The sequence below is a fragment of the Mytilus edulis genome, chromosome 11, assembly GCF_963676685.1.
Source record: "Mytilus edulis chromosome 11, xbMytEdul2.2, whole genome shotgun sequence".
Classification (NCBI taxonomy): Eukaryota; Metazoa; Mollusca; class Bivalvia; order Mytilida; family Mytilidae; genus Mytilus; species Mytilus edulis.
In genome coordinates, this window is record NC_092354.1 from 78,223,480 (window position 1) to 78,246,033 (window position 22,554).

The window sequence follows — 22,554 nt, forward strand, 5'->3', positions numbered from 1 at the left end:
GATATCATAATGTACCATTCCATTGTCCCAAGGCTTGTCTTATCTCAATGATATAGTAATGTACCATTCCATTATCCCAAGGCTTGACCTAGCTCTATGATATCATAATGTACCATTCCATTATCCCAAGGCTTGTCTTATCTCTATGATATCAAAATGTAACATTCCATTATCCCAAGGCTTGTCTTGTCTCTATGATATCATAATGTACCATTCCATTATGACAAGGCTTGGCCTATCTCTATGATATCATAATGTACCATTCCATTATCCCCAGGCTTGTCCTATCTCTATAATATTATAATGTACCATTCCATTATCCCAAGGCTTGTTCTATCTCTATGATATCATAATGTACCATTCCATTATCCCAACGCTTGTCCTAGCTCTATGATATCATAATGTACCATTCAATTATCCCAAGGCTTGTCTTATCTCAATGATATCATTATGTACCATTCCATTATCACAATGCTTGTCCTATCTCTATGATATCATAATGTACCATTCCATTATCCCAAGGCTTGTCATATCTCTATGATAACATAATGTACCATTCCATTATCCCAAGGCTTGTCTTATCTCTATGATATCATAATGTACCATTCCATTATGACAAGGCTTGTCCTATCTCTAAGATATCATAATGTACCATTCCATTATAACAAGGCTTGTCCTATCTCTATGATATCATAATGTACCATTCTATTATACCTAGGATTGTCCTAGCTCTATGATATCATAATGTACCATTCCATTATCCCAAGGCTTGTCCTATCTCTATGATATCATAATGTACCATTCCATTATCCCAAGGCTTGTCTTATCTCTATGATATCAAAATGTAACATTCCATTATCCCAAGGCTTGTCTTATCTCTATGATATCAAAATGTAACATTCCATTATCCCAAGGCTTGTCTTATCTCTATGATATCATAATGTACCATTCCATTATCCCAAGTCTTGTTCTATCTCTATGATATCATAATGTACCATTCAATTATCCCAAGGCTTGTCCTATCTCTATAATATTATAATGTACCATTCCATTATCACAAGGATTATCCTATCACTATGATATAATAATGTACCATTCCATTATCCCAAGGCTTGTCATATCTCTATAATATCATCATGTACCATTCCATTATCCCAAGGCTTGTCCTATCTCTATAATATTATAATATACCATTCCATTATCCCAAAGCTTGTCCTATCTCTATGATATCATAATGTACCATTCCATTATCACAAGGCTTGTCCTATCTCTATGATATCATAATGTACCATTCCATTCTCCCAAGGCTTGGCTTATCTCAATGATATCAGTATGTACCATTCCATTATCACAAGGCTTGTCCTATCTCTATAATATTATAATATAACATTCCATTATCCTCAAGGCTTGTCATATCTCTATGCTATCATACTGTACCATTTCATTATCCCAAAGCTTGTCCTAGCTCTGTGATATCATAATGTACCATTCCATTATCCCAAGGCTTGTCCTATCTCTATGATATCATAATGTACCATTCCATTGTCCCAAGGCTTGTCTTATCTCAATGATATAGTAATGTACCATTCCATTATCCCAAGGCTTGACCTAGCTCTATGATATCATAATGTACCATTCCATTATCCCAAGGCTTGTCTTATCTCTATGATATCAAAATGTAACATTCCATTATCCCAAGGCTTGTCTTGTCTCTATGATATCATAATGTACCATTCCATTATGACAAGGCTTGGCCTATCTCTATGATATCATAATGTACCATTCCATTATCCCCAGGCTTGTCCTATCTCTATAATATTATAATGTACCATTCCATTATCCCAAGGCTTGTTCTATCTCTATGATATCATAATGTACCATTCAATTATCCCAAGGCTTGTCCTATCTCTATAATATTATAATGTACCATTCCATTATCACAAGGATTATCCTATCACTATGATATCATAATGTACCATTCCATTATCCCAAGGCTTGTCATATCTCTATAATATCATCATGTACCATTCCATTATCCCAAGGCTTGTCCTATCTCTATAATATTATAATATACCATTCCATTATCCCAAAGCTTGTCCTATCTCTATGATATCATAATGTACCATTCCATTATCACAAGGCTTGTCCTATCTCTATGATATCATAATGTACCATTCCATTATCCCAAGGCTTGGCTTATCTCAATGATATCAGTATGTACCATTCCATTATCACAAGGCTTGTCCTATCTCTATAATATTATAATATAACATTCCATTATCCTCAAGGCTTGTCATATCTCTATGATATCATACTGTACCATTCCATTATCCCAAAACTTGTCCTAGCTCTGTGATATCATAATGTACCATTCCATTATCCCCAGGCTTGTCCTATCTCTATGATATCATAATGTACCATTCCATTATCCCAAGGCTTGTCTTATCTCAATGATATCATAATGTACCATTCCATTATCCCAAGGCTTGACCTAGCTCTATGATATCATAATGTGCCATTCCATTATCCCAAGGCTTGTCCTATCTCTATGATATCATAAAGTACCATTCCATTATCACAAGGTTTGTCCTATCTCTATAATATCATAATGTACCATTCCATTATCACAAGGCTTGTCCTATCTCTATGATATCATAATGTACCATTCCATTATCCCAACGCTTGTCCTATCTCTATGATATCATAATGTACCACTCCATTATCCCAAGGCTTGTCTTATCTCAATGATATCATTATGTACCATTCCATTATCACAAGGCTTGTCATATCTCCATGATATCATAATGTACCATTCCATTATCCCAAGGCTTGTCCTATCTCTATGATAACATAATGTACCATTCCATTATCCCAAGGCTTGTCTTATCTCTATGATATCATAATGTACCGTTCCATTATGACAAGGCTTGTCCTATCTCTATGATATCATAATGTACCATTCCATTATGACAAGGCTTGTCCTATCTCTATGATATCATAATGTACCATTCTATTATACCTAGGATTGTCCTAGCTCTATGATATCATAATGTACCATTCCATTATCCCAAGGCTTGTCCTATCTCTATGATATCATAATGTACCATTCCATTATCCCCAGGCTTGTCTTATCTCTATGATATCAAAATGTAACATTCCGTTATCACAAGGATTGTCCTATCTCTATGATATCATAATGTGCCATTCCATTATCCCAAGGCTTGTCCTACCTCTATGATATCATACTGTACCATTCCATTATCCCAAAGCTTGTCCTAGCTCTGTGATATCATAATGTACCATTCCATTATCCCAAGGCTTGTCCTATCTCAATGATATCATAATGTACCATTCCATTGTCCCAAGGCTTGTCTTACCTCAATGATATCATAATGTACCATTCCATTATCCCAAGGCTTGACCTAGCTCTATGATATCATAATGTACCATTCCATTATCCCAAGGCTTGTCTTATCTCTATGATATCAAAATGTAACATTCCATTATCCCAAGGCTTGTCTTATCTCTATGATATCATAATGTACCATTCCATTATGACAAGGCTTGGCCTATCTCTATGATATCATAATGTACCATTCCATTATCCCCAGGCTTGTCCTATCTCTATAATATTATAATGTACCATTCCAGTATCCCAAGGCTTGTTCTATCTCTATGATATCATAATGTACCATTCAATTATCCCAAGGCTTGTCCTATCTCTATAATATTATAATGTACCATTCCATTATCACAAGGATTATCCTATCACTATGATATCATAATGTACCATTCCATTATCCCAAGGTTTGTCATATCTCTATAATATCATCATGTACCATTCCATTATCCCAAGGCTTGTCCTATCTCTATAGTATTATAATATACCATTCCATTATCCCAAAGCTTGTCCTATCTCTATGATATCATAATGTACCATTCCATTATCACAAGGCTTGTCCTATCTCTATGATATCATAATGTACCATTCCATTATCCCAAGGCTTGGCTTATCTCAATGATATCAGTATGTACCATTCCATTATCACAAGGCTTGTCCTATCTCTATAATATTATAATATAACATTCCATTATCCTCAAGGCTTGTCATATCTCTATGATATCATACTGTACCATTCCATTATCCCAAAGCTTGTCCTAGCTCTGTGATATCATAATGTACCATTCCATTATCCCTAGGCTTGTCCTATCTCTATGATATCATAATGTACCATTCCATTATCCCAAGGCTTGTCTTATCTCAATGATATCATAATGTACCATTCCATTATCCCAAGGCTTGACCTAGCTCTATGATATCATAATGTGCCATTCCATTATCCCAAGGCTTGTCCTATCTCTATGATATCATAAAGTACCATTCCATTATCACAAGGCTTGTCCTATCTCTATAATATCATAATGTACCATTCCATTATCACAACGCTTGTCCTATCTCTATGATATCATAATGTACCATTCCATTATATCAAGGCTTGTCTTATCTCAATGATATCATTATGTACCATTCCATTATCACAAGGCTTGTCATATCTCTATGATATCATAATGTACCATTCCATTATCCCAAGGCTTGTCCTATCTCTATGATAACATAATGTACCATTCCATTATCCCAAGGCTTGTCTTATCTCTATGATATCATAATGTACCGTTCCATTATGACAAGGCTTGTCCTATCTCTATGATATCATAATGTACCATTCCATTATGACAAGGCTTGTCCTATCTCTATATTATCATAATGTACCATTCTATTATACCTAGGATTGTCCTAGCTCTATGATATCATAATGTACCATTCCATTATCCCAAGGCTTGTCCTATCTCTATGATATCATAATGTACCATTCCATTATCCCCAGGCTTGTCTTATCTCTATGATATCAAAATGTAACATTCCGTTATCACAAGGATTGTCCTATCTCTATGATATCATAATGTGCCATTCCATTATCCCAAGGCTTGTCCTACCTCTATGATATCATAACGTACCATTCCATTATCCCCAAGCTTGTCGTAGCTCTATGAGATCATAATGTACCATTCCATTATCCCAAGGCTTGTCCTATCTCTATGATATCATAATGTACCATTCCATTATCCTCAAGGCTTATCTTATCTCTATGATATCATAATGTTCCATTCCGTCATCACAAGGATTGTCCTATCTCTATGATATTATAATGTGCCATTCCATTATCCCAAGGCTTGTCATATCTCTATAATATCATCATGTACCATTCCATTATCCCAAGGCTTGTCCTATCTCTATAATATTATAATATACCATTCCATTATCCCAAAGCTTGTCCTATCTCTATGATATCATAATGTACCATTCCATTATCACAAGGCTTGTCCTATCTCTATGATATCATAATGTACCATTCCATTATCCCAAGGCTTGGCTTATCTCAATGATATCAGTATGTACCATTCCATTATCACAAGGCTTGTCCTATCTCTATAATATTTTAATATAACATTCCATTATCCTCAAGGCTTGTCATATCTCTATGATATCATACTGTACCATTCCATTATCCCAAAGCTTGTCCTAGCTCTGTAATATCATAACGTACCATTCCATTATCCCCAAGCTTATCGTAGCTCTATGATATCATAATGTACCATTCCATTATCCCAAGGCTTGTCCTATCTCTATGATATCATAATGTACCATTCCATTATCCCAAGGCTTGTCTTATCTCTATGATATCATAATGTTCCATTCCGTTATTACAAGGATTGTCCTATCTCTATGATATCATAATGTGCCATTCCATTATCCCAAGGCTTGTCCTACCTCTATGATATCATAACGTACCATTCCATTATCCCCAGGCTTGTCATAGCTCTATGATATCATAATGTACCATTCCATTATCTCAAGGCTTGTCCTATCTCTATGATATCATAATGTACCATTCCATTATCACAAGGCTTGTCCTATCTCTATGATATCATAATGTACCATTCCATTATCCCAACGCTTGTCCTAGCTCTATGATATCATAATGTACCATTCCATTATCCCAAGGCTTGTCTTATCTCAATGATATCATTATGTACCATTCCATTATCACAAGGCTTGTCCTATCTCTATGATATCATAATGTACCATTCCATTATCCCAAGGTATAATATTATAATGTACCATTCCATTATCACAAGGATTATCCTATCACTATGATATCATAATGTACCATTTCATTATCCCAAGGCTTGTCATATCTCTATAATATCATCATGTACCATTCCATTATCCCAAGGCTTGTCCTATCTCTATAATATTATAATATACCATTCCATTATCCCAAAGCTTGTCCTATCTCTATGATATCATAATGTACCATTCCATTATCACAAGGCTTGTCCTATCTCTATGATATCATAATGTACCATTCCATTATCCCAAGGCTTGGCTTATCTCAATGATATCAGTATGTACCATTCCATTATCACAAGGCTTGTCCTATCTCTATAATATTATAATATAACATTCCATTATCCTCAAGGCTTGTCATATCTCTATGATATCATACTGTACCATTCCATTATCCCAAAGCTTGTCCTAGCTCTGTGATATCATAATGTACCATTCCATTATCCCAAGGCTTGTCCTATCTCTATGATATCATAATGTACCATTCCATTATCCCAAGGCTTGTCTTATCTCAATGATATCATAATGTACCATTCCATTATCCCAAGGCTTGACCTAGCTCTATGATATCATAATGTACCATTCCATTATCCCAAGGCTTGTCCTATCTCTATGATATCATATGGTACAATTCCATTATCACAAGGTTTGTCCTATCTCTATAATAGCATAATGTACCATTCCATTATCCCAAGGCTTGTCCTATCTCTATGATATCATAATGTACCATTCCATTATCCCAAGGCTTGTCCTATCTCTATGATATCATAATGTACCAATCCATTATTCCAACGCTTGTCTTATCTCTATAATATCATAATGTACCATTCCATTATCTCAAGGCTTGTCATATCTCTATAACATCATAATGTACCATTACATTATCCCAAGGCTTGTCCTATCTCTATGATATCATAATGTACCATTCCATTATGACAAGGCTTGTCCTATCTCTATGATATCATAATGTACCATTCCATTATCCCAAGGCTTGTCTTATCTCAATGATATCATTATGTACCATTCCATTATCATAAGGCTTGTCCTATCTCTATGATATCACAATGTACCATTCAATTATCCCAAGGCTTGTCCTATCTCTATGATATCATAATGTACCATTACATTATCACAAGGCTTGTCCTATCTCTATGATATCATAACGTACTATTCCATTATCTCAAGGCTTGTCCTATCTCTATGATATCATAATGTACCATTCCATTATCACAAGGCTTGTCCTATCTCTATGATATCATAATGTACCATTCTATTATCTCAAGGCTTGTCCTAGCTCTATGATCTCATAATGTACCATTCCATTATCCCAAGGCTTGTCCTAGCTCTATGATATCATAATGTACCATTCCATTATCCCAAGGCTTGTCTTATCTCAATGATATCATTATATACCATTCCATTATCACAAGGCTTGTCCTATCTCTATGATATCATAATGTACCATTCCATTATCCCAAGGCTTGTCTTATCTCTATGATATCATAATGTACCATTCCATTATCCCAAGGCTTGTCTTATCTCTATGATATCATAATGTACCATTCCATTATGACAAGGCTTGTCCTATCTCTATGATATCATAATGTACCATTCCATTATCTCTAGGCTTGTCTTATCTCTATGATATCATAATGTACCATTCCATTATCACAAGGCTTATCCTATGTCTATAATATTATAATGTACCATTCCATTATCCCAAGGCTTGTTCTATCTCTATGATATCATAATGTACCATTCCATTATCCCAAGGCTTGTCCTATCTCTGTGATATCATGATGTATCATTCCATTATCACAAGGCTTGTCCTAGCTCTATGATATCATAACGTACCATTCCATTATCCCAAGGCCTGTCCTAGCTCTATGATATCATAATGTACCATTCCATTATCACAAGGCTTGTCCTATCTCTATGGTATCATAATGTACCATTCCATTATCACAAGGCTTGTCCTATCTCTATCATAATGTACCATTCCATTATCACAAGGCTTGTCCTATCTCTATTATAATGTACCATTCCATTATCCCAAGGCTTGTCCTATCTCTATGATGTCATAATGTACCATACCATTATCCCTAGGCTTGTCCTATCTATATGGTATCATAATGTACCATTCCATTATCACAAGGCTTGTCCTATCTCTATGATATCATAATGTACCATTCCATTATCCCTAGGCTTGTCCAATCTCTATGATATCATAATGTACCATTCCATTATCCCAAGGCTTGTCCTATCTCTATGGTATCATAATGTACCATATCATTATCACAAGGCTTGTCCTATCTCTATGGTATCATAATGTACCAATCCATTATCCCAATGCTTGTCCTATCTCTATGGTAGCAGAATGTACCATTCCATTATCACAAGGCTTGTCCTATCTCTATGATATCATAATGTACCATTCCATTATCCCAAGGCTTGTCCTAGCTCTATGATATCATAATGTACCATTCAATTATCCCAAGGCTTGTCCTATCTCTATGATATCATTATGTACAATTCCATTATCCCATGGCTTGTCCTATCTCTATGATATCATAATGTATCATTCCATTATCCCAAGGCTTGTCCTAGCTCTATGATATCATAATGTACCATTCCATTATCACAAGGATTGTCCTATCTCTATGATATCATAATGTACCATTCCATTATCACAAGGCTTGTCCTATCTCTATGATATCATAATGTACCATTCCATTATCCCAAGGCTTGTCCTATCTCTATGGTATCATAATGTACCATTCCATTATCACAAGGCTTGTCCCATCTCTATGATATCATAATGTACCATTCCTTTTTCTCAAGGCTTGTCCTATCTCTATGATATCATAATGTACCATTCCTTTATCTCAAGGCTTGTCCTATCTCTATGATATCATAATGTACCATTCAAGTATCCCAAGGCTTGTCCTATCTCTATGATATCATAATATACCATTCCATTATCCCAAGGCTTGTTCTATCTCTATGGTATCATAATGTACTATTCCTTTATCCCAAGGCTTGTCCTATCTCTATGATATCATAATGTACAATTCCATTATCACAAGGCTTGTCCTATCTCTATGGTAGCATAATGTACCATTCCATTATCCCAAGGCTTGTCCTATCTCTATGGTAGCATAATGTACCATTCCATTATCCCAAGGCTTGTCCTATCTCTATGGTATCATAATGTACCATTCCATTATCCCAAGGCTTGTCCTGTCTCAATGATATCATAATGTACCATCCGTTATCACAAGGATTGTCCTAGCTCTATGATATCATAATGTACTATTCCATTATCCCAAGGCTTGTCCTATCTCTATGATATCATAATGTACCATTCCATTATCCCAAGGCTTGTCCTATCTCTATGATATCATAATATACCATTCCATTATTCCTAGGCTTGTTCTAGCTCTCTGATATCATAATTTACCATTCCATTATCCAACGGCTTGTCCTAGCTCTATGATGTCATAATGTACCATTCCATCATCACAAGGATTGTCAGTCAAATTTCGTAGCGAACTTGATGTGACAGATTGTCTCGTTTGTAAAACACTAATATCTTATTAACTTATATTTTATATGAGATAGGCTTGTCCAATCTCTATGATTTTATAATGTACCATTCCATTATCCCAAGGCTTGTCCTAGCTCTATGATATCATAATGTACCATTCCATTATCCCAAAGCTTGTCTTATCTCTATGATATCATAATGTACCATTCTATTATCCCAAGGCTTGTCTTATCTCTGTGATATCATAATGTACCATTCCATTATCCCCAGACTTGTCTTATCTTTATGATATCATAATGTACCATACCATTATCCCTAGGCTTGTCCTATCTATATGGTATCATAATGTACCATTCCATTATCGCAAGGCTTGTCCTATCTCTATGATATCATAATGTACCATTCCATTATCACAAGGATTGTCCTAGCTCTATGATATCATAATGTACTATTCCATTATCCCAAGGCTTGTCCTATCTCTATGATATCATAATGTACCATTCCATTATCCCAAGGCTTGTCCTATCTCTATAATATCATAATGTACCATTCCATTATCCCAAGGCTTCTCCTATCTCTATAATATTATAATGTACCATTCCATTATCACAAGGCTTGTCCTATCTCTATGATATCATCATGTATTATTCCATTATCCCCAAGGCTTGTCCTATCTCTATGATATCATTATGTACCTTTCCATTATCCCAAGGCTTGTCCTAACTCTATGATATCATAATGTAGCATGCCATTATCCCAAGGCGTGTCATATCTCTATGATATCATAATGTACCATTCCATTATCCCAAAACTGGTCCTATCTCTATGATATCATAATGTACCATTCCATTATCCCAAAATTGGTCCTATCTCTATGATATCATAATGTACCATTCCATTATCCCTAGGCTTGTCCTATATCTATGATATCATAATGTACCATTCCATTATCCCTAGGCTTGTCTTATCTCTATGATATCATAATCGACCATTCCATTATACCAAGGGTTGTCCTATCTCTGTGATATCATAGTGTACCATTACATTATCCCAAGGCTTGTCTTATCTCTATGATATGATAATATACCGTTCCATTATCCCAAGGCTTGTCCTAACTCTATGATACCATAATGTACCATTCCATTATCCCAATGCTTGTCCAATCTGTATGATATCATAATGTACCATTCCATTATCCCAAGGCTTGTCCTATCTGTATGATATCATAATGTACCATTCCATTATCCCAATGCTTGTCCAAACTGTATGATATTATAATGTACCATTCCATTATCCCAAGGCTTGTCCTATCTCTATGATATCATAATGTACCATTCCATTATCCCAATGCTTGTCCAATCTGTATGATATCATAATGTACCATTCCATTATCCCAAGGCTTGTCCTATCTGTATGATATCATAATGTATCATTCCATTATCCCAATGCTTGTCCAAACTGTATGATATTATAATGTACCATTCCATTATCCCAAGGCTTGTCCTATCTCTATGATATCATAATTTACCATTCCATTATCCCAAGGCTTGTCCAATCTCTATGATATCATAATGTACCATTTCATTATCCCAAGGCTTGTCATATCTCTATGATATTATAATGTACCATTCCATTATCCCAAGGCTTGTTCTATCTCTATGATATCATAATGTACCATTCTATTATCCCAAGGCTTGTCCGATCTCAATGATATCATAATGTACCATCCATTATCACAAGGATTGTCCTAGCTCTATGATATCATAATGTACTATTCCATTATCCCAAGGCTTGTCCTATCTCTATGATATCATAATGTACCATTCCATTATCCCAAGGCTTGTCCTATCTCTATGATGTCATAATGTACCATTCCATTATTCCTAGGCTTGTTCTAGCTCTCTGATATCATAATTTACCATTCCATTATCCAACGGCTTGTCCTAGCTCTATGATGTCATAATGTACCATTCCATCATCACAAGGATTGTCAATCAAATTTCGTAGCGAACTTGATGTGACAGATTGTCTCGTTTGTAAAACACTAATATCTTATCAACTTATATTTTATATGAGATATGTGTTGATACGACATAAATAACTGTACATATATACTTCGTTTTAGAAGCTACGTTAATCACAAAATTCTGTTTAGAGTTCTGCGAATGTACATATTTTGATGAATTAATGATATGATTGATTATTGTTTAGTGATAAGATGTTCCAACTAACTGAACTTATATCTTTGGTATTTTGTAGTGGATAGTTAGTGTTTTGTACCATACAGATAAGTTTACTGTGATAAGTATAAACACACTGTGTTAAGTTTAATAATCTCGAAGAAGTAGTGGACTCGAAAACGATGTTATGGTTTACAAATCCTCTACTTTTAGATCTTTTCTACCCTACATTTGTACATGTATTTTTTCAATACGTGATCAGATCTGTCATTTATACCTGACTTAAATAAATAAGTAAATTCAAAGCAGCATACAAGTAAGGATATCAATTAGAGGGTAACTTATGCATTTAATTGAACGTTTATCAACTTACAGGTATTAGGGAAGCGTTTTGTTAATACACTGACCGACAGAGCAATCAACAATGTGTTAGTGAGTGCATCAATCACTTGTAACTATATAAACAAAATATTGACCATTCGGGGCCATGCGATGCGTGACTGGGAATCAAGTACACATATTATGTCAATACCAAATCACAGGTGAATAACTCCTCTGGAGGTATAAAGTACACATAGCATACCATTACAAATCGCAGGTGAATACCTCATCTGAAGGTATAAAGTACACATATTATATCATTACCAAATTGCAGGTGAATACCTTTTCTGAAGGTTTATAGATCGTCACTCAGTATTAGATACTCATTCCGACCAGACAATTATTCAAGAGACTATTAGCAAAAATACCTCATCCGTGGTGATACTTAAAAAACTTAGTAATACTTTGTTTAGTTAAGATTCATAAACAAATCCGCTTATTCTAAATGGTGTTCTGTCATAAATTGAAGACAAAATAGTTTGATGGATGTCTACTATCGTATAATAATTAATATTTTTGCTAATAGTCTCTGTGCATGGTGTGAGAATCATCAGTTCAATGACCAGTTCTTCTTTGTTGATATGATTTATAGTATTCCTGTTAATCTGATACCGTTTTGGAGAAACTGTGATCATCATCACAGGTTTTTACGTGAATTTTATGAACTCGTTTGGTTTTTTTTGGTGTTTTTTTGTTGGCATTGTATTGTCATTTCTTACCACTTAACAGTAGTGCATGCCCCTTAGTATATCCAACCTCTTTTTGCGGTCAATTCGGAAAACGCTTCAGAGGGCCTAGTACGCGATGATTTTTTTTATTTTAATGTTAAGTTCACTGTTGACTTTCAATCATTTTGGTCCAACCATAACAGTGTTCTTATACAGTCTTTTAAATCAGTTGACTCTATAACCGACCAGTTATTCATGTTGATGTCAACATAATAAACAAAAATATAAAAAAACAAGTTTTAGCGTCTGAATAACCCCCATATTCATAATTGAAAAATAAACAGGGACGAAAATCTACATGTTCTTAAAATAATTTCTCACTGCATCAAATAGAATTCAATAACAGCAGTAGGTTATAAATAATAAAATGGTAGGTTGCGTTAGATTTCATCAACACTTTCGAACTTAATCATGAACATATATAAAATACATAGCGTGTTACATAAATACACACATGAGTGACGCTAAAAGAATCATTCGTCATGTTGTATCAAGTTATAATAGTGCCATGTAACGACTTGTTAGGAAGAGTTCATACGTCGGAACTATAAGCAAATGTATTTACTTTGCTTGGTTCAAGAAACAAAACATAACGAATGTACAATTGTATTATTCAAATCTTAACAAAAACAGAACAATTTCCATTGAAATCCATAATAGATCTTATAAGTAAACTTATACTCATGTCGAAGGTCCTCATGTTGTTATTATTTAATTAATTACAATATTTCCTCATTTTAGCTTTGCTACCTATAACGAGTAAGTACTTAGAACACAAGATTAAATAAATCATTTAATTAAAATAAAAATTAAATATGACCTCGTCACAGCTGATATTATATACGATAATGGAGATGAAGTTCTCTTTTACATACAATCATATCGAACATATTGACGATATAACTGATGTGGCAAAATTGAACAACGTCAGTCAAACTCCAAAACCCTAACCCCATTCCTTTAGGGAATGGTCTCTATCAGTATACTTGACATTTGTGTTGTAAGAACTGAACAAATACATGTTATGATATATTTTACATATCACGTGACTGTTTTCTTTCAAGCAAAACATATCACGTGAACCTTCACTTTGACAGCCTTAAAGTGGTCAGAGATATTTAAACTACATTTAAATAGTATACACCACAACATTCACAAATGGTCGACGAAGATGATATAAAACATGTGAAAGATAAATAATTTGAATTAAATTAGCAAAACATTGGTGTTATTTCCTCTATCTTTCAGGTATATGGCCCATATACATGGTGTAAAATAACACTAGACAACGCAGACACAGAGAAGAACAAAAATATTGATAAAGATGAATAATCTAAAAAAACGCTTGATTTTTTCTTTGTTATTTGGATATTGACTTATGTATACCTGTGATTGGTTTATTTTACATATTATTTTTTTTCGTATTGTGTTTTATTTATTTTAGTTATTTACATGCAACATATTTACCTACATCAGCAAATGGACAATGTAAAGATGTTATTATGAATTTCGGATATTCAATACGACATTTCATCTACCAATCCAAAACTAAACACAGTTTATATGCAATAAATCAAGCACTGTATGATTTGATTTAGAATGAGCTGTGCACAACTCATCAAACATTTTCATTTAATATGTAACGAATTAAATCAATGCAACGAACCTTCTTAAACTGTCTTTTGAATGTTACTCATGTATTATATTGGCTTAAAACCTATAATCCTCTTAGTATAAACAAAGGAGGGACAAAAGATATCAGAGCGATAGTCAAACTCATAGATTTAAAATAAACTGACAACGCCATGGCTAAAAAAAAATAAAAGACATACAGACAAATAATAGTACGGAAGACAAAACATAAAAAAAATAAAGACTAAGCAGGACAAACCCCACCAAAAACTGGGGTTGTATTCGGGTGTCTTAGAAGGGTAAGCAGATCCTGCTCCACATGTTGCACCCGTCGTGGTGCTTATGTTATTACAAATCCGGTAAAAAGTCTTGTTTGGTAATTCACACTCTGTGGAACGGTTATTCCATAACGGTCGACCAACTCGTGATAGCGTCCGTAAATTTACGAAGGGATTATTTCAATTTCAATAGCTTCCTTGTGTACAGCAATCCTCCATCAAGGAAATCATGATAGGAAATACAAGCCCGGGAATATCGTATCAATTGGGAGGTAAATTCTCCGTATGCAAGCGCTGCTGGAATGTTGCTACATAGAAAAGTAGTAAGATGCAAAGTGGATATTCCAAACTAATATGACAAAAGAACTCGACAATTCACAAATACAGCAAAAAATTTCTGTTTCGCAAACTCTAGATAGAAAATTGAAAACTGAGAATTAGTTAATCAAGGCAATGTGAATAATTGCAAAGTCTCACGATAGATATACAGATCGTTTCCCAAAGGACAAATTACGATATGACCCATTTTTGGTCTTATATTTTCTCATTTTTGGAAAGCTACTTTTCATGTTAAAATATTCCATGAGGTTTGAAGTTTGTTTGGATGAACTTCAAAACCACTATTATTCGCAACTGGATGAGGTGAGGGGGTAAACTTTCTGTTATTATTCAAGTATTGTAATTATTATTCATTTTTCAGGTGTTCAGTAAAACTATTTTTTAGTTTTTAAGTGCCTGAACAAACGTGACCCAGGATTTTTTTAATGTCATGTGAACTGTTGTTGCTCATTTAATCGCCATACTTTCTCTGGGTTACGTAGGCACACGCTATTAGATTTCAAGAAACAATTTTTAAAAAATCGTTATTTTTTGGCTCTTTTACCCCCCTCATCTCACCCATTTTCCAAAATTAATGGTTTTGAAGTTCACCAAAAAAAACTTCAAACCTAAGAGAATATTTAATCGTAAAAAGTACCTTTACAAAACAAAATTTAAAAAATAAGAAAATAGACAAAAATGTAAATTCAAAACCAATAGATGGGTTAGATGTAAAACAATGTCAGAAAGACATATATAACTTTGAACAAAATGCTGCCAAAAAGAAATTGAGGAAAACGTTCAGGTTTGTTTTATGTTGGTGTGTTTTTGTTCTGTGGCATAGAATTTAATCAAAATGAAAGTAATTACCTGACTAACACAATTTAAATGCCAAATATTTCTCGTAATGATAACAAAATAAATCATAATTTATTACAGCACTGCTGACCTAACTCCCTGTTCTTTGAGATATTTGTTATGCTTTACGTCAATAAATTACTCTAGACCATACCACGGCGTCAGTATTTTTTAGTGATGGGGAAGCTGATGCATCCAAACAGAATTTAATTTACTACATAACTGTGGATTTTTAGGCAAGTTAACTTATTTCCTTTTACTCTACAAAAAACCTTTATTGTTATGATATTTAATATCATAATACTGCTTTCTTCACAATTCATTATTGAAAATATATTAATTGAACAGACAAATTAAAAAAAAAACATTTTTTTTTTACTTCAGGTTTCCCGCTAGGTACGTGTTGGTAAATCTTGTGTGTTATGTATAAATAAACTCATCATATATACCAGGACTAAATTTTATGTGTAAACCAGACTCGCGTTTCGTCTACATAAGACTCATCATTGACGCTCCAATCCAAAACAGTAAAAAAATTAAAAAAAAATTAAAAAAAAGTCAAATAAAGTACGAAGTTCTAGAGCATTGAGATACAAAATTCCTAAAAGTGTTGCCAAAAACAGCTAAGGTAATATATGCCTGAGTGTTATGTATAATACATTGTGATGTTTTCCTTTTAAAACATTTTTTTTATTGTTTATTGAACTTATGATACTTGATAAGACTTTTTATTAAAATATTGATGTTCAGTGTAGCTTGAATTCGAAAGTGCTAACTATTTGAAGTCAGATCTGCTTACCCTTCTTAAACATTTACAGTGTCAACCTCTACAAGTTTTAAAACAAAGTAACCGAATTATTTATTTCTTATATTTAATCATTTAATAATCATGATTTACATACAGAGGGACAGTCAAACTGATAAATCGAAAATAATTTGACAATGCCATGGCTAAAAATAAAAACGCCAAACAGACACACAATAGTACACACGACACAACATAGAAAACTAAAGAATAAGTAACATGAACCCTACCAAAAATAAGAGGTGATCTCAGGTGCTACGGAAGGGAAAGCAGATCCTGTTCCCCACTTGGCTGCCGTTGCTCATGTTATAACAAATCCGGTAAATAGTCTAATTCGCTAGGTCACATTCATGAAAGGGGAGGGAAATGTAGTTACGACGTCAGGAACATATCTGATATCATATGTGAAACGGTAATTCCACAACGGTCAACCAACCCGTGATGGCGTCCGTAAATTTAACGAAGGGATGATTTCAATATAAAAAAGAAGATGCGGTATGATTGCCAATTAGACAACTATCCACAAAAGACCAAAATGACACAGACATTAACATTAACAACTATAGGTCACCGTACGGCCTTCAACAATGATCAAAACCTATACCGTATAGTCAGCTATAAAAGGCCCCAATAAGACAATGTAAAACAATTCAAACGAGAAAACTAACGGCCTTATTTAAGTTAAAAAAAAATAATAAAAAAACAATGAGAGTTCACCATTTGGAACTCTTGTTTTAATATCTTCTTTTTAAGCAGTAACCATCATGAAAGGAAATACAAGAACGGGCATATTGTATCCATTGGGGGACATATTTCCCGTATGCAGGTGCTGCTGTGATGTTGCTACTTAGAAATGGAAAGTTCACAATTTGAAAGCTAAACTAATCTCTTTTGTAGTAAAGTTTTTTTTCAACCTACCCTCATTGTCAATTTCCAAATGTAAGTCAAGCTATGAGGCCGAAACACTCTATCTGTTGTATCCTTTATCTCTAGTTCGGTGACCGTTAGCTACAAGTTATTGTATCATATTGTCTCTTGTAGAAGGTTGTCTAATTGACAATCATACCAAATCTTTTTTTTTCACATTTATTTTGTAATATCATCTACACATATTCCAGTTATCATGGTATAATTCAATACAATAGTTTGTGTTGTTTATTTAAATTATGATTACGGAGTCAAGAATGCAGGTCAATACCTAATGTCATTTACATAACTGTACACTAGCTATGTATAGTCAATGAATTCTTTATCTTACATGTTCAAATGATATTCACGTTATAATCTAAATTTAATGTTTCACAGTTTATCACTAAATACACAACATACATAGATAACCGTTATTGATTCAAATGTAGAACGTTGAAATCAATGGTTATATACCTTACCTGTGTAGTATACATTGCGGACGATACGTGACAAAATGGCGCAGGCAGCCTCAAAAACATGTGAGATATGTATAAGTGCTACAGGATCCCAATACTGTTTGGAGTGTGAACAATACTTTTGTGAAAATTGTAAAACTTTTCATAGCAGGCAGAAAATATCAAAAACTCACCAGTTCCAGTCTTCCTCAGATGTGATCCCGGAAGGTAAATCGAAATGTAAGGACCACAATGAAGACTTCAGTTTTGTATGCAAAACATGTAACGTAGTAGTGTGCAGTAGTTGTGTAACTGGCAGTCACACAGGGCATGCTTTTTCCAAGCTTATGGACAGCATACAACAGCTGAAGGAGAAGAATACAACAAACCTAAGTAGAAAAATACAAGAGTCAACACAAAACATGAAGCAGATAGACGAAAGTATAAAGGAATTTGATGTTAAGGTGGAAGAAGTAGTTAAAGCTATCACAAAAGAAGGTACAAAGATCAAGGCTATGGTTGACAAATGTGTCGCAGAGATGATTTCATCGGTCAATGACCAATCTAGGAGAGAAAAGGACAGATTAACAAAGATCATGGCAGATACTAGAATGGAGTTGGAGACAGTAAGCGATTTAGACAAGCAGATTTATAAACTCGACAAGATGAGAAACGATGGTAATTTGTTAAAGTCTTTACAGAAACTTTCAGATGACATTGCAAAGCTGACGATAAAGCCAATTCCCGAGTTTTCGAACATAAAGTACACTGCTAAGTCTGCAACAGATAACGACGTTAAACAGCTGTTTGGTAACTACATAATCAGGTAATTCTACTTAAAATGACTGAGCATTTTTGTGGTCGTAATACATGCTTTAATATTAATGTTTTTTTGCGAAATCAAAATTATGTTGCATTCTAAAATATCAACTTATGTCTGAAAAAGATATGACAGGCGAAGGAGAGATAATTCATGAAATACAAATATATGTTCATTACAAATGTATTGTTTAATATTATGGAATTACTATGTGCTCCAGTAGATAAATATTGTGGTCTATGGTAGTGTATATTTTAAGTTGTATTGATACATGTGCATATTTTAAGTTGTGCATGTACAAATCTCTACAAATCGTAAACGAATGTAGAAATGCAAAAATACTTGCTTTCAAACTAGTACAGATATAAATGTTTTTCCCGTTATTTAAATATGTTTTTCAAAGTTCATGCATTTTATGTAATATTATAATAGAAATAAATACAATAGAAGTATACCGCTTTACAATAGTCATAAATCGATTAAACTGGAAAAAATCCGAACAAAACTGAGGGAAATACACATTAATTACAAGTGGAAAGCAACAGACCAATATTAACACTGTACTGCTACAAAACCAAGCGCCAACATACACAGATAATGACTATGTGTTAACAGGTGTTATACTCCTGACACTTGACAGAACATTTTGAGAAAAAATATAAAAATTTCAGTTTTTCTTTTATCAGTGAAATGCGTACACAACAAAACATGAACAGAGAAAGAGAATTGCCTTCACCAAAGAGGTAGGGAAATATATTTGTATATTATACAGTTTTTAAAGTTACGTATTTGACAATGTAAACTTGTTATCAAATGTTTGAGTGAATTACACATTATTTTCTTGCATACTTCACCATTTGACGTTGCAAGGGTCTGATTAAATTTGTATTAAATATTGTGTACACCAGTTTACCGTTTAATATTATTTTCGATAAATCAATTAGAATGTCTCTCTGGTTTATGTCTCTCCTCTTTTTTCCACTACGTACGTTAGAACACACTGGCTCGATCACGATTGCATTTAAGTTTATAAATCTTCTTATGATATGCAAAAGCATAAAAGAAGCATCAATTATTTTCAATAGTGTTTAGATTTTGTTGCAATTAATTTTCGTTAAAATGTCCTTGCTTGTCTTGTTGAAGTATTTAGAAACTCTTTAAACTTATACGATATAAGCAAAATATAAAAGTCATTCATCACTATTATCTGGACTATTGAGGCACGTATAATCAAAGTCATACTGTTTTGTTATGTGTAATTTATCCTTCTGTAAATAGTCTTTGTATGTCGTATCTTTCCTCATATGGAATTGTTCTCTTTGAATGATATTCTCACCTCATATTATCAATTGACAAAGTTATTCGCAATCGACTGTCAATGAAGAGTTAAACCACTCAGCATTCACATTCACATTCACAATCGACTGTAGATTAAGAGGTTAACGAATCAAGTAGTCACTTTCACAATCGACTCTTGATGGGTTGAATGATTTCATCAGTCACATTTCCGAAATGCATATGAAGTTAGTACAAGGGGTTTCGATTGTATGATATGAGAACTATCAGTCATTACAAAATGATTGGAATAATCGTATATAGTTCTTCAACAAGTTGAAACGAGATTACAAATATGCTGTTTTATGAATGGTTAAATTAAAATAGTTCGTCATTTCATTCAGTCTTTTATTGTCTGTAGGAAAGACAGGGAAAAGGAAGGAAAAGGATATGCAAATCAGGAATAATTCTATAAGGATTTGGAATATAGAAAAGAATGACCTTGATGTATTGTTTTCTTGTTGCTGTAATCTCTTATATTGTTTTGATGATGTCATCCAATTTGGTTTAAAAGAACGACACACACCAATAAGACTAAATAAAAAGTCGAAATTAATTATAAGGTTTTGTCAAAAAATTAGGAATACTAGGTAACGGCAACCCCCACTTACAACAAATGGTGAATTGTGATACTCTTGGTGGGTAAACAGCTTCTGTTCTACACTGAACCATAGGAAACCTCTCTGAATTTAAGCAATATATCTTCCTGGTAAAAAATTGTATCTCTGTTTGGGTGAGAGCGGATTTTTTTTCTTTCTTATAGATTATTTTTTCAATTATTTCGAGATTCATTAACTTGGTATATGACTCTTGTATATATTTCAAATGCTGCTTGCTATTTTTGCACTGATTATGTGTCTACCAGTTATTAATAGCTTAGTGTTGCTCATTATAGTGATTACAAACAGGAAGTGAACAAAAAAACAAAAGAGCGAGGGAGACACCTGTACAGATGCAGCAAGTGTCGGTAAGTTCCTTGTATCTATGGACATGACACAAAGATGTATTTATGCATATTATGGCAATGTATGGCGTATCTAAAGTATGAAGACAAAACGTTTTGTATTCCTTTATTTCAATGAAGTGCAGAATATGTTTGGTCTTCGAAAATGCAACTTCTGTCATTTGTTCTTATTTTAAGCCACATACATTGTAGATGATTGCAATGTTTCAGAAATCTTTTAAATCCATTGATGAAAAAAACAGAAAGAGTGTTTAAGAGCAGAATTCTACCTCCTCTCAATTTGTAAATACTTTGATATTTAAGCATAGGGAAAATTGAGATCTCACTAAACTTCTCTAACGCCGCCGCATTTTTGCGTCTTTCTTAATTCAGGAGCCTCTGGTCTTTGTTTGTCTTTTCAATTTTATTTCAGTTCATTAATGTGATTGGAGATTAGTATGACGTCTATTTTCACAGAACTTGCAGGACTTTCTCGCTGTGTTACAGACTCATTGGTGGCCGTCGGCTGGTTTCTACTCTTAAGTCTGGTTTTTGTCTCTTTGACACATTCATCATTTCCATTCTCAATTTAACATAGATGCCATTCTTAAAAGGAAACATGTATGATGCAAGGACAATTTAGAAAAAGGTCGTCCAACACTATACTCCGTTCCTGATAAACCATTGATGTCTGTTTTATTGAAAATTCCAGAAAAAACATGGAACAGCTTAACCTCAGTCCTCAATAATGAATGACACAACACATTTTCACATTGAACAGAAGCAAATATACTGGTCTGTTTGTTTATACATCTTTCACTTATGCATATATAACTAACACCATTGATCTGTTTCATCTTTCAGAAAGGAAGAGAGACCTGATAAGTAAGTATTATCTACGTCTATTGTAATTGACAAATATTCAAAACGGTCATCTACTACAGACAAGTTTTACACATACATTTTGTGTATCTCAATCACTTGATCATTCTATACTACACATGTTATAAAAGAATAAATATTAAACACTAACCATGAGATACATACTGCAATATTAAAACAGGATCTTTATGATATCAGCTGGATATGGTTGAATATTACCACGTTTACGATATTTTCTTGTCATTCGATTTAGATTTTGAAGTGTTTGATTAGGTTTGTTAGTTTTATTTTCT

The 22,554-nt window shown here is 33.7% G+C and overlaps 1 protein-coding gene across 2 annotated transcripts in view; it reads left to right on the forward strand.

Moving 5' to 3' along the window:
* LOC139496362 (E3 ubiquitin-protein ligase TRIM71-like) overlaps positions 1-21,439 on the forward strand; it is a 96,125-nt gene extending 74,686 nt beyond the window's left edge. Inside the window, exons 1-3 of one of the 2 annotated variants that reach the window (XM_071284885.1) lie at positions 18,291-19,107; positions 19,788-19,844; positions 21,332-21,439. In XM_071284885.1, the coding sequence (XP_071140986.1) occupies positions 18,341-19,107; positions 19,788-19,844; positions 21,332-21,407 (900 nt within the window). In that variant the 5' untranslated portion in view covers positions 18,291-18,340 and the 3' untranslated portion in view covers positions 21,408-21,439. Of the gene's footprint in view, positions 1-18,290; positions 19,108-19,787; positions 19,845-21,331 lie in introns of those variants that run through there. The other variant, XM_071284886.1, reaches the window with a different exon arrangement.
* Positions 21,440-22,554: the final 1,115 nt, after the last annotated feature.